General features: G+C 43.1%; 2 protein-coding genes across 2 annotated transcripts in view; one reads left to right on the top strand and one right to left on the bottom strand.

Moving 5' to 3' along the window:
- Positions 1-13,675, bottom strand: part of UPF2 (UPF2 regulator of nonsense mediated mRNA decay) — a 213,189-nt gene that overhangs the window by 27,040 nt on the left and 172,474 nt on the right. The window contains exon 22 of the mRNA XM_060160181.1: positions 5,195-5,249. Coding sequence (XP_060016164.1) covers positions 5,237-5,249 — 13 coding nt within the window. The 3' untranslated portion in view covers positions 5,195-5,236. The remainder of the gene's footprint in view (positions 1-5,194; positions 5,250-13,675) is intronic.
- The window catches only part of PROSER2 (proline and serine rich 2), a 39,336-nt gene continuing 35,331 nt past the window's right edge, over positions 9,671-13,675 (top strand). Inside the window, exon 1 of the mRNA XM_060121079.1 lies at positions 9,671-9,766. The gene's annotated coding sequence lies outside the window, so the exon portion shown is untranslated. The remainder of the gene's footprint in view (positions 9,767-13,675) is intronic.

Raw genomic sequence — 13,675 nt, forward strand, 5'->3', positions numbered from 1 at the left:
ATAAAGTTTGTACTTTCCCCCAATACTAATTTAATAACCTTGAAAATAGTCAACAGTATGAGCACAAATTCCTTAATTGGCTTTACAGAGAGAAAATGCATGAAATAGTACTGCTACACCCGGTCAACACAGACTCAGGAACGGCAGCTCTGGTCAAAAGCAGAGAGCAGTGGATTAGAACAACCACTTTGTCACTTACTACACAAGTGAGATTGAGCAAAGTCACTGAACACTTCTGAACCTCAGTTTCATCTGTAAAATGGGAATAATCACTGTCAAGAAGATTAAATGTGTGTGAATATGTTTTGGCAACCATGAAATGGTATAAAGATGTAACGGTTGTTATTATTTATGCCCCTGAAATGTGAACAACAGGGGCTCCAGGCCTTTTTTTTGGCCGTGCCATGCAGCTTGCGGGATCTTAGTTCCCGGGCCCCTGGCAGTGGAAGCGCGGAGTCCTAACCCTGGAAATTCCCTCCAGGCCTTGAAAAGAGCTTAAGAAAGAAGGTCGGGATCTGAGAGAGAAGATTATGAGCCCGAAAGGTGAGGGCCAAACACTTAGCATGAAAAACACATGTCACCGGTCCCATAAGGATGTTAACATGTATGAAGAACAGGCACCTGGTGCCCCAGGTCAAGTCTTGTTCGTGAAGATTCTATAATCCAGGCAACTCCCTGGCCTCCAACTTCCTGAGGTCACTGTTTCACTTAATATCAAAATGAAATGCAGTCATTAACAGCTGAATCTAGAATACTCTCATCTATTTCTCTAACATATCCAAGAACACATGGGTTTGCCTTCTCATCCACACTGTCACCGATTTCCCTGCTTTCCTCTGACTCCAAACCATTACTCCCAGCCCTGCTTTAACCGTCCTTGCTTTCCTGAAATCATGGGATATGACCCTTTCCGCTCCCCCAAAGCATTGCCGGCATTACATGGTTTGGGAGCAGCAGGGAGAATTACCACACGGTGTGCAAACACTTCAAATCCAACGTCAGACATTGCTGCGCTCTCCAAGTCCCATTGCTTTCGACATAAAGAATGTTTTATATCCACATCTCTCCACAGGCCCTGGTTTTCTTCCATGTTTCTAGCTAGCCCTCCCCACCCCCATTCCTCTAGACTCTTCCATTTCCTTCTTCAGGATCCCGACCCCCTTCTTGAGATACCAGTGGATTACTCCTGTTTCTGTATCATGCAGAAAGATTTAACATTTTTGTGTGTGTGTCTATACTTCTCCCAACTCAAGCATCCTAAGCAGACAGCCTCACCTTTCACAACCCAACAGGGATGATGGACGGATGAATGAATTTAAATTTAATGAGATGCCCAGCAGACAATTTAAAACCAGGTTCCTGACCACAGTGAGGGGAGGCACTCAGCTTGTTAAATGAAATGAATAATGCCCAGAGGTGAAGATTGTTCAGGTCATGGTCATAGAAGTCATATTTGAGAGCAGGGTGATGAATGTCTTTGCCCAAGGAGAGCAGAGTGAACTCTGCTATAAGACTCAACTTTGGGAATTAAATACTTCTATTTAATGGACAGTCCAAGCTCCTAGATGCCTGTAAGCTGGGACGAGAACTCAGAGAAGACAGCTTCAGAACAGTCGTGGGAATAGAACCTGGACAGCCAGGGTTTAGGAAGTGAATGGAGGTGGAATGAAGAAGGCAGTAAATGTATTTAGGCTGCTGCACTCTTACGTGAATCATTTACAAAGCTAGTAAGCATTTTAAGAAAAAGAACTCTATTCCTGTAACTGGTTTACAGAGGATTCTCACCTTGCTGGGGATGTAGGCACGGGATGGTTTCATTGCTGTCAGCAGCTGCTCTCTGCTGAATCCCCATTTCCCACCAGCGATCAGACTGGCCAGATTTAATAATCTGCCTAAGATTTTGGGTTATTAGACCAGTCTCATTTTTGTATTTAAGATTCAATTCTAATCATTCAACGACAACGACAAAGAAAATAGCAAGTGTTGATGAAGATGTGGAGAAATTGGAACCCGCATACAGGCATTGCAGGTGGGTGCAGCCACTGTGGAAAACAGTATGGTGGGTCCTCAAAAAGGTAAACATGGAATCACCATACGATTCAGCAATTCTACCTCTGGGTATGCACCCAAAATCACTGAAAGCAGGGACTTGAGCCGATTTTTGTGCACCCACATTCACTGCAGCATTATTCACAATAGCCAAAACATGGAAACAACATAAGGGTCCAGCACAGAAGAATGGATTTAAAAAGCATGGTCTATACATAAAAAGGATTATTAGTGAACTATAAAAACGATGGAAATTCTAATACATATCATGACATGGATGAACTTGAAAACATACTAAGTGAAAGACGTCGTCGCAAAAGGACAGATGCTGTGTGATTCCATTTATATGAGGTCCATAGAGTCGTCGAAATCATAGAGACAGAAAGTAGAACGGTGGTGCCAGGGGTGTGGGCTGGGGAATGGGAGTGAGGATTTAATGGGGACAGAGGTTCAGTTTGGGATAATGGAAAAGTACTGCAGATGGATAATGCCGATGGTTGTACAACACTGTGAGTGCACTTAATAGCACTGAACCGTACACTTAAAAATGGTTAAAATGGTAAATTTTATGCTATGTATATTTTACCACAATTAAAAAAAAATTTTTTTTAAAGGTTCAGTCCTAGGCATTGCATCTCAAACTCAGTCGCCTGGCCCATCGGCCCCCCAGCCGCTTGCTTGTTCTGCCCTTGGGGTAATGTATGTTCCCGCACATAGAGCCCCAAGAACTGGAGGGTCCCCTTCCACACGCTTGGACGGACTTGGAGAGTGGGGTGGGTGGAGCTGCCCCATCTTCCCGCAAGGCTCACTGAGCTTGCAGCCCTTCCAGCCCAAGGGAAGGGACTGCTCTGAAATCTCCAGCCTGGCAGGTCACAAGCCTTTCAAGTCTGTCCCCAAACCTCAGTGGGAAGGACACACTGTGCCATGCTCCTCGGCTCCCAGAATGCTCACTGTGACCTTCTCACCCCGCTCAGCTCCTCGTGGCCTGGGGGTAACTACGAGGTCACCCTAGCAAGAGTCTAATTCCCCGCTTTGCTGAACCCCAATCTTTATGAGTGATTGTCTTAGGACTCTCGCCCTGACTTGGCTGTGGGGATTAAAGGAACCCCTTCCCCTCTGTGGCAGGCAGAATTCTAAGCTGGCCCCCAAGATTCCAGCCCCCTAAGCGTGAGTGGAGCCTGCAGATAGGATGGGATGTCACCTCTGTGATTATGTCACATTATGTGGCAAAAGGGATTCTGTGGATGTAAAGTCCCTAATCAGGGACTTCCCCGGTGGTCCAGCGGTTAAGATTCCACACTCCCAGTGCAGGGGGCCCGGGTTTCAATCCCTGGTCAGGGAACTAGATCTCGCATGCCACAAGGAAGATCCCACATGCCGCAACTAAGACACGCTGCAGCCTAAATAAATAAATAAATATTTTAAAACAATAAAATTAAGTCCCTAATCAGTTGACTTGGAGATGGTTAGAAAGGAGATTGTCCTGGGTGGATAGAAAGGGAACACAGCCCCGCTCCAGTCTCCTGTTACAGCCTCCCACCATGAATACTAACTGCATCTCCACAAAGCTTACGACCTGCAAGCCTCTTCTTAGTTTGGAAATGGGACTGGGGGTGTAGCTGGCAGTACAGCCAGCTCAGAAGTGTTGACCATCAGGAAGTCCTGAGAAGCTGGTTAGTTCCTGGTGACTTCCTGAATGGGGAATGTAAGAGGTAGGTATTTTGGTCCTCAGGGCAATTTTAGTACAAGAGGGAAAAAATATTCCACATTTCATTACTCCCAGTGAACGGAAGCATTCGGTGTGATTTCTTTTCCTATTGTGATTCTCTGTAGGAAGAGGTTTTTTTTTTTTAATCCTATTTAACAATTTAGAAATTGAAATAAAACATTTTAAGCTTATCAAAGGATTGCCAGTTTCATTTTCCCCATCCTTTCCTCCACCAGTACTGCAACTTGGAAATACAGTTGAGACCCACTGTCTGAGCACCTGGTGGCATCCAGGTGGCACTGACGGGAACAGAGTTATTGAATCTGTAAGCTGGGGACAGACCTGGACTCCACGGTCCCACTAAGTGGTTAACGATCCTGCTCAGTGATTCCTCCGTCTCTCTGACTGTAACGCTACGTACATTTTGCTCCCTCAAAATCAGGGAATTAACATCCTTAAGTTCAGGGTCACATCAAAGAAGAAGTTATGTCTTGGGTCACAACAGAATTGTATAAAAAAGAAAGTCAGCCCTCAAACGTAGAAATCTGGCATAATGAAATCTTCTACCTGAAATGGGTTTAGAAGAATTCAACTTAGCAGAAGGTAACACAAACTACAAATGTTAAGTATTCCAACGCACTGTACTCATCTCTCCTTCCAAATGTCTGTGACACAAACAGGACTGGGTCTCATTGGGTCCCAGCTCTTACCTAAGACCAACCTGAGGCCAGTTTCAGCCCATATTCAAATCTCCTGAGAATAAGGTTCACGCCAAAAGCACTCGTGAGGAGTGGAGGCCTTAGTGAAATTTGTGGGAAAACGGACAGGGTTAAAAGACACCTGCACAGAAAACTTCCCAAGGCTCTCCTGTCCCCGGCTCCCCAGACACCGCAGGTTCCTGGAGCCATTTCCAAGACCCTGTCGGCTTTGCATCCTCCATCTGTAAACCGAAAGCTAGCCAGAGAACAGCGAAAGCGAAGCAAGTTATCCTCAGACAAATTTCAACCACCCCTGAGTCCTCAGGCTTATCTCTGGGGGGATACGGTTCACCTCACCATTGTTTTATTTACAGAATCACTTCTATTTCATCTAGGGATCAATAGATGGTTGGTGACTAACCAGTTTATCATTTGAGTCTTGTCTGCATCCCACCAAGCCCTCCTGGACCATAAATTCCCTGTAGACAGGGAACTTATCCATACTGTTCACTGTTGCATCTCCTGGACTTTACCCCTAGTAACACCTGGCACAGAAGAAACCACAAGCAATCCTTGGATGAAAAATGAATGGGCTCCATACATTCTCTCTTCCTGTTTGGACGTCAGTCACTTGGCAGGTCCTAAAGCATGAATGAACAGCACTTCTTCATCAGGGATCTTTTTAGAACCTAGCTTCTCTTTCAGACTCTTATCATTGAGTTCAGATAAAATTATTTACCATTTTCTTCCACGTTTGTTTCTTCCAACATGTAGTTCTCCTTCAGAATATCGACCTGGAATACAGACAAGGTGGCATGTTATCTACTTGCTTTCAGGAAGTATGGAACCACTTTATTATCATCTTTTAAAGTTTTTCTTGAAATTTGTCACCAAAAAACCTCCAGGCTGTAATTTCCTCATTTGTAGAATAATTATTTCCTTTTTTAAATCAAGAAATTTCACTAGCAAGTCATCCTTGAAATGCATCAATCTCCTTCTCTTCCCTCCTTCTATTATCTACCAAATATTTATGGAATGTTTGATATAAGCCAGACTCTATGCTATGCACATTGGCATTTATTGTATCAAAAAATTTGTATTAGTCTGTATTGATTTATAACAGTAAATATAGAACCACAACAGAAAATTTAGGACATATACAATACTATAAATAAGAATCACATAATCACAGCCAGAAAGAGTAACTGTCATCCTTTTGATATATTTCCTTCTAGTTTTTGAACATATACATGCATTTTTCCATAGTTGAAGCAATAGTTTACACACAATTCTGTAATGTTCTTTTTTCCCCTTTAATAATATATTTAGGTATTTTCTTGTGTTCATGAAAAATAGCTGCATAATAGTTCACTTTTTTTTAATAGCTCATTTTTAATAGCTGCATAATAGTTCACTTAAACTTCCCCCTAATTTTGGATTTTTTGGTTGTTTCTAATTTTCTGACATTATGAAAAAGGAGACAGTGCACAAATATTTTTCCCCTTTTCTGATTATTTCTGTTGAATCCCTAGATATGGAATTGTAGGCCAAAGTATATAAACATTTTTAAGGGTCTTGAAATATTTCACAAAATCACTTTCCAGTAAAGTTATATCAACTTATGCTCTCACTATAATATATAAAATTGCCCATTTCACTGCACTCCTGCCAGTACTGAATGTTAGAATTTTAAAATGTTTTTCTAATTTAATAGATGAAAATATTGCTTACTATTTTAATTTTTAATTTTTTCAATTACTGGGTAATCCAAACACTTTAAAATATAATTACATATACACACTAATCGTTTTTATTTTTTCTTTGAGGAAATTTTCTTATTGAGTTATTAGAGTTTTCTTATCAATGTGTGTGTACTCTTGTATTGAGGATAAAATGAACTGTCAGGGCTTCCCTGGTGGCGCAGTGGTTAAGAATGCGCCTGCCAATGCAGGGGACATGGGTTCGAGCCCTGGTCCGGGAAGATCCCACATGCCGCAGAGCAACTAAGCCCGTGCACCACAACTACTGAGCCTGTGCTCTAGAGCCCGCGAGCCACAACTACTGAGTCCACGTGCCACAACTACTGAAGCCTGCGTGCCTAGAGCCCGTGCTCCGCAACAAGAGAAGCCACCGCAATGAAGCCTGCGCACCGCAACAAAGAGTAGTCCCCACTCGCCACAACTACAGAAAGCCCGCACACAGCAACGAAGACCCAGTGAGCCAAAAATAAATTAACAAATAAATTTTTTAAAAAAAATGAACTGTCAGATTTGTTCTGTTTTCTATTTTGTTCACAATATTTTTAGTTGTCACAATTTTTATATTCTTATATAATCTAGTCTACTGGTCATTTCCTTTATGATTTTTCGATTTCTTTTCTTCCCCCATCTTGAGGTTACATAAATATTTGCCTAAATTTTCTCCTAGTTTTAAAGTTCTTTAATGTAGCTGAAATTTCTTTTAGCACATAATGAAATGTATGAGCTCAACTTGATTTTTTTTTCAAATTACTAGCTTTCTCAAGTCCATTTTATTGAGAATCTGTCCCTTTTTCATTTATTTTAGATGACTCCATCACATATTAAAATCTACAGTATATCAACACTGTCTTTTTCTGGGTTATCCTATTTTATTATCTATATCATTCAATATCTACTAATATTCTATTTTGATACTTTAAATTGTTATTTTATACTGTTTAACTAACAAACAGGGAAATTTCCCATCTGTTTCTTCATTTTCATAATCTTCTTAACCCTTCTTATCTGCTACTTGTTCAAGTAAACTTTAAAATAATTTTGTTTTAGCCTCCCAAGGTAGGTGTTAATAGCTTCATTGTACAGTTGAGGAACTGAGTCTCAAAAAGAATAAATAGCTCAAGATTACACATATTCTAAGTGGAAGAGGCATAAAGCAAAATCATGTCTTTTGACATCTCCTCTTTCAGCTCTAAAATGCTGTAATTTTTAGTAAACTCAGGAAGCTTACTCGCTAACCACTTTCTCCTTTCCTGTCTACCTCCCTCTAGTGGTCATTATAAATATTGCAGTTTCTCAAGCCAATTTTACACAGTAATTATTTTTATACAACAAAAATTATGTTTAGCTTAAATTTTTAAAGTTTACTTTAAAATTTTTAACTTACACAGAGTTAATAAGAATAATTGTCTAATATTTTGAGCCATGTATCACCGGCATTTTCTTAGCAAAGAACAACCTCAGAAGAATTTAGTAAAAATTCGAGTGAAAAGAAAGTAAAATTTTGTCAATTTCATGGTATTTTAAAGTAGTAACAACAGCAGGTCCAAAGACCCTCCAGATGTTTCTTCGTTCTTTTCTCCATTGACGTTATCTAAGTACTTTTAGGAATAACAATCTTTAAATTCCCCCTCTAAGCCATTTCTTGTTTTCTTACCTCACTTTATGTCCTTTCTCACCTTCTAGTGCCTTTGAGTAGGTTCAGTTGGCACAGAGGTGCCTGGGCAGGGGTGCAGGGGGTACTGGAAGGCAGCCTGAGCTCAGGTACTCACGCTGCGCCCTGGCCAGGTCTGCACCGGCCCCGCGGAAGGGCCACCTGTTCGCAATTCCCACAAAGATCAGGTACGAGCTAGCAGGGCTGGCCTCCTCCCCCTACCGCCTTGGTTGAAACCTCAGTCTCATTTTCTTCCCTGTTCATTTCCTGTCCGCCACACCCTCCCACCCTTTTTTTCTTTTTCCCGTTCTTTTTCTTTTCCCGTTCTTTTTCTTTTTCCCGTTCTTCCTTCCTAATCCCATCATCCTTCAATTTCTTCTTCCCTATCTCCTCTTCACCTGGAAGAAAAGATACCGTGTAAAATTTAATTCGTGCACACAAGATAATGTGTACATTAAAAATTTTAAAGCTAAAAAACTAAGCTACACATATGTTTATACATCATAAAAGCTTAACCAAGCGAAAAGAACACTACTAAAAAGGAAAAATAATTCTGGGAAGCACTTATAATGTCTTTTTTTCTTTATCTGAATTTGTGAAAAACAGGGGCTGCCTATGTTACTCTCACCTGTGGCTGTTTAATACTATTTAACTTTTACTAAGCCAATTCACGATACATGATTTAGTGTTTACATGGAACAAAATTTAAGAGAAAAAAGAACGTGAACAGAAAGCTTGGTCCATTATTCAATGAGGATTAAGGACTGACAGAATTGAGAATCTCTCCTGGATTTGGTTCAGAAAGAGGGGGATAATAATACTTGCCTAATTAACTAGTAAGTGCGGTAGATTCAAGTGCTTTGTAAACATTAATTAAAGATGCAGGGAGTTAGATGAGGCCAATATGTTATTAGTGAAAAAGTTTTCTTCCCTTTAATCAGGTATCTCCTCCTGGGGAGAGCAAAGAAATGATATAAGGAATTGGGGCTCAGCCCCGAGTGCCACCAGTGACCAGTCATCCTGTGCCACCAACCACTTCCTTAATTTTCTGTAAAATGGGGATAAGCACCAACAGCACTTTGCAATACGGGTTTTATGTCTGTCATTTGAGTATATATCAAACACTATAATTAATAAAACCCTATAACTCTTGTTTTCTCCTTTCCTACAGAGTTGTCCCACCCCATGGAAACACCGGTAACATTAACTTCCACCAACTTACAGAAGCCTTCCACAACCAGCTATTAACCTCAGTGGATATTTCCATGGTGATAAAGAAGAAATGGCACCAAGGAATGGGGTCAAAACCTCTTGGATGAGCTTCCTCTCCTTTCTGAACCTCAGTTTTCCTCCTCTGTAAAATGGGGATAAGAAATTGGGGGTTCTAAGGATTGAATGAAATAATGTGTGTGTGTTAAATGCCTTGTCCAAGGGTAATAAGAATTCGATACGTGGTAGTTATTATTGTCATTAAATGTAAAATAACCTCTCAAAACTGACCAAGGAGGGGGAAAAAATGTCCCGTCTTATTCAGAGCTTCGAATGCAAATCCCTATTTCTCCTCCGAGTGTTTAACTCAGATATGGGGCTGGAGTTTCCTCAGATCGTCCCCAATTCAAACCTCGCACCAACACCGAGAGGCGGCTGCGGGGCAGCGCCGGCGCGGGGGCCTGTCCCTTTAAATGCCCCGGGCGCGCGCCGTGTGAGTTTGGGGAGGGAGCAGCCGAGACCCCGACGGGAGCGCGCACGAGCGCGCGCGGCGGGGACGCGCGTAAGCGTGCGCGCGGCGGGGCGGCCCTGGAAGGTCTGCGAGGCGCGCGCGGGCGGACAGGCGAACGGGCGGCGGTAGGGCTCGGCTCCCGCTTGCGGTCCGGGTGGGCTCCTGCGGAACTCCTGCGAGGTGAGTGCGGGCTTCTCGATCCCGGACAGGGTCGGAGGGCGGGAGGGCGTCCTGGCAGCCGATCCCCTTGTCCAGCACGTCGGTGAGTGGGGCGACGTTTGCAGCCGGTCGGGGAAGATCGGGGCTCTGGTGGGGTCCAGGGCGGGAAGGGCGAGCCCCTTTGCTAGTGAGCCGGCTGCCTGCGCTTCCCGCGCGTCCCTGCGGGTGCCCTCCCGGCGGGGATCTCTTCTGCTTGCTCTCCCGCTCCTCCGCATCGCGTCCCTTGGAAGTTAGGAAAGGCTCTGGCGCCGTCCGAGGGGCCGTCGTCGACCCGGTGGTCTCTCACCCGGGAAACCCGGGGCCTCATTCGGGATCACGGGGGTCCGCGTGCGTCCGGCTCGGGGGCGGTGGGGAGGACGCGAGGCTTTCCGACTCCGAGGCTGTCCTGGAGGCGGGCGAAGGTGGTCCATGGCACGATTCTTGCTTTACGCGCAGAGAGGTTGTCCCAACACCCCTGCCCTGTCCCCACCGCCCTCCCCGGAGCACCAATTGCTGCCGCAGCCGTCGAATTCCCAGGGCGCTGTGTCCCATCCCCCAAGGAGAGGAGGGCAGGAGCCTCATATCGGCAGGAGGTGGCCGAAGCCACCTGTTGAACTTGGGTCCTGCGCAAAGTGACCAGTAGATTTTCGTCCCCAACCCCGCTCCCCAACCCCTGACCCCCAACAGGTAACTGAATCACGCGGGAACGTGTAGGATCAGCCAGTGAGCAGGGGCGGGAGGGATTATAAAAAGAGAAGGCGATGTGGCCGATGTGATGCAAATAAAATAAACTCCAGAATTTCTCCAAAGCTTTGAAAGTTTCCCAGTATTGTTTTACGGAGTCTAAATTTAAGCACCTAGCCTTTTATATTTTTATTTTTTATTTTTTTCTTAAACCGCAGGAACTAACATCAGAAAACATTTAACTCTTTGCCAGGACCTACTTGGTGCAAAGTGAAAACTTAGAGTAAAGGAAAATGATTTTTGTGTCTTTTCCCCCTAAACACAGTAGAACACTCAGGTCTGTTTCTGGAGACTGTAGAAAGGTTTCTCTGGCTCCAATTTTCATGCAAAACAATTTTTTTTTAAATCTATATTTCTGAAGGATATAGAAACACTAAATCAGATATAAGTATAAACGTGAGGAAAATGCTCACAGGAGAACCTAAGTTTATTAAAGATGCTTTTCTACTTTTTTTTTTAAGCACTACATTCTTACTGCTCTAGCATGCACTGAAAAGTCTGCCCTCAAAGCTCAGTGTCTGAATGTTACAGATTGTTTTTCTAGGTGGAGGAGGTATTTTGGTTCATGAGGCCAATGTGGAAATACAAACAAATGCCCTGTTTACTTGGGATTGGGCGGGAAGGGTGGAAGTTGTCTAAAATCTCTCTTGCCAAACTTGACAGTGTATGTATGGAATCTTGTGTATTTTCTTGCTCAGACCAGTAATAGCCATTTTTAAGGGACGGGGTATATGCCTTGGTAACAGCACTTCAGAGCCTTTTTTACATTTTGGGGGGGGGATATTTTGGATGCTGATAATTTAAAAGTAACACATTTTCTCCATTACTAGAAATCAGAAAGCCAAAATCAGATGATTTAGAGAAGGCTGGAAAGAGGAGAGATGCTTTTAAGAAAACATGCGGGTGTTTGACACCACGATGGCTCCCTTTGTGGCGGAGGGCGGGATTTACTTGTTTTCGTGCAGGCCCTGCGTGTTCATTAATTCATTCAGCAGTATTTTCAGGCCTGTTTGACCACCTACAATGTGCTGAGTGCTGAACTAGTCATGGGACATACAGACACATCTAGATAACAGCCACACGGCCCAAACAGATTAAAACCAGATCGAGTAAGCCTTCATCAGGAGCTGAAGATACACCTGGCCCTGGTTCCAAAGTTCTCAGACACCTTAGGAGCCTGTGGTTGGCACCCTGTGTTGATTGTCAAGATCATCTCATGTAACTACAGGAGAGCGAGCTGAGCCTTGAAGCCTGGGGGGAGAGAGGGGAAAGGCTTGGGTGGAGCAGAACTGAGAACAGGGCATCCTCTGGAACAAGAGTTCAAGTGCGTCTTATCCGCCTGGTTGTGGATGGCCGCCAGTAGTGCCGTGGCATCCTAGAAGCATCCCAGAACCTGAGCCGCTGCCATCACTGGCGGAGGGCGGCTTTTTGTTTCAGTTTCCACTGCCCTCTCTGGTGGCAGTGTTGGTGGCTTCCCCGCTGCCTGTGTGTTCTCAGGAGGATGGGCTGGGCAGCTCTACCCCTGGGACGTTGCAGCCTTCCCCTCTTGAATCTGACTGGGTCCAGCATCTGTTCACATTGACACAGTGGCGTCAGTACAGTGCAGTCACTGTAGCCACCTCTGTAGAGAACCACCCTGAAGCTGCACTTCTCAGTAACTCCGTTGTCCCCCTCCCAGACCCGCAGCATTAATCTTGAATCTTGTTTTGAGAAAGTAGGTGCTGGGTTTAAAATCCGTGCAGTCGGGATCGGTAGTAGAGGAATGTGTAGGGCAGAACATTCTGCCTTATTGGTTAGGGATGTGATTGCTCCGTACGAACTCGTATCTTCAGACTGGATATTTCCAAAGACCCTACCACTGGAAACACTTGGTTCTCTCTCTCTCTCTCTTTTTTTTTTTTTTTTGTAGTAAAATACATATAACATTGAATTTATCATTTTAGAGTGTACAAATCAGTGGCATTAAGTATATTCACATTATATGTGTTTGAGAAGAATGTGTTTTCTTTCATTTTGCTCTGTAGAGGTCTACAGATATCCGTTAAATGAACCTTATTAATTGCATCATTCCTCACTAACTTTGCGTCTGCTCAACATGTCAGTAATTGAGAGAGGTATATGAAAGATCCCACTAGAATGGGATCTTTGTCCATATCTCCTTGTATTTGAGCTAAAAAATATTCTGAGACTATTTGTATAAACAGCTTTCTATTTTAATATCTAACAGTATGCATTTGTAAATTTATATTGTTAGATTAGACATGCAATGTCTAATAGGAATTGAATTTTTATCATAACATAGTTACTTTTATCACTAGTGAGGATTTTTGCCCTAAAGTCTATTTTGTCTGATGTAGTATAACCAGAAGTGATCTTTTAATTGTTGCTGTTGTTAATATTTGCTTGATATGTCTTTTCCCATTTTTAAAAATTTTCTTTCAAATATCTTTACTAAGGTATAATTGACATTCAATAAACTGCACATATTTAAAGTGTAAAAAAGTACATTCACAATGTTTTGCAACCATCACCATTATCCAGTTCCAGAGCTTTTTCATCACCCCAAAAGGAAACTCCATACCCATTGAACAGTCACTCCCTATTTCCCCTCTGCTCCAGCCTTGGCAACCACTAATCTGCTTTCTGTCTCTATGGATTTGCCTTTCTGGATATTTCATGTTAATAGAATCATACAACATATGTCTGGCTTCTTTCACTTATGATGCTCTCAAGATTTATCCATGTTGTAGCATGAATCAGTACTTCATTCTTTTTCATGGCTGAGTAATATTCCATTGTAGGAATGTATCACAGTTTGCTTATTCACTCATCAGCTCATGGACATTGGGTCATTTCCACCTTTAGGTTACTGTGAGTAGTGAAGTTATGAGGAACCACCAAACTTTTTTCCACGGTAGCTGCACCATTTAACATTCCCACTAGCAATGTTGGAGGTTTCCAGTTTCTCCACATCCTCACCAACACTTGTTATTTTCCATGTTTTTGTTTTTATTGCCACCCCAATGGGCATGAAGTGGTGTCTCACTGAAGTGTTGATTTGCGTTTCCCTAATGAATAATAATGCTGAGCATCTTTTCATGGGCTTGTTGCCCACTTCCAGATTTTCTTTGGAGACGGGTCTATTCA

Source organism: Lagenorhynchus albirostris, chromosome 1 (assembly GCF_949774975.1).
Source record: "Lagenorhynchus albirostris chromosome 1, mLagAlb1.1, whole genome shotgun sequence".
NCBI classification, from domain to species: domain Eukaryota; kingdom Metazoa; phylum Chordata; class Mammalia; order Artiodactyla; family Delphinidae; genus Lagenorhynchus; species Lagenorhynchus albirostris.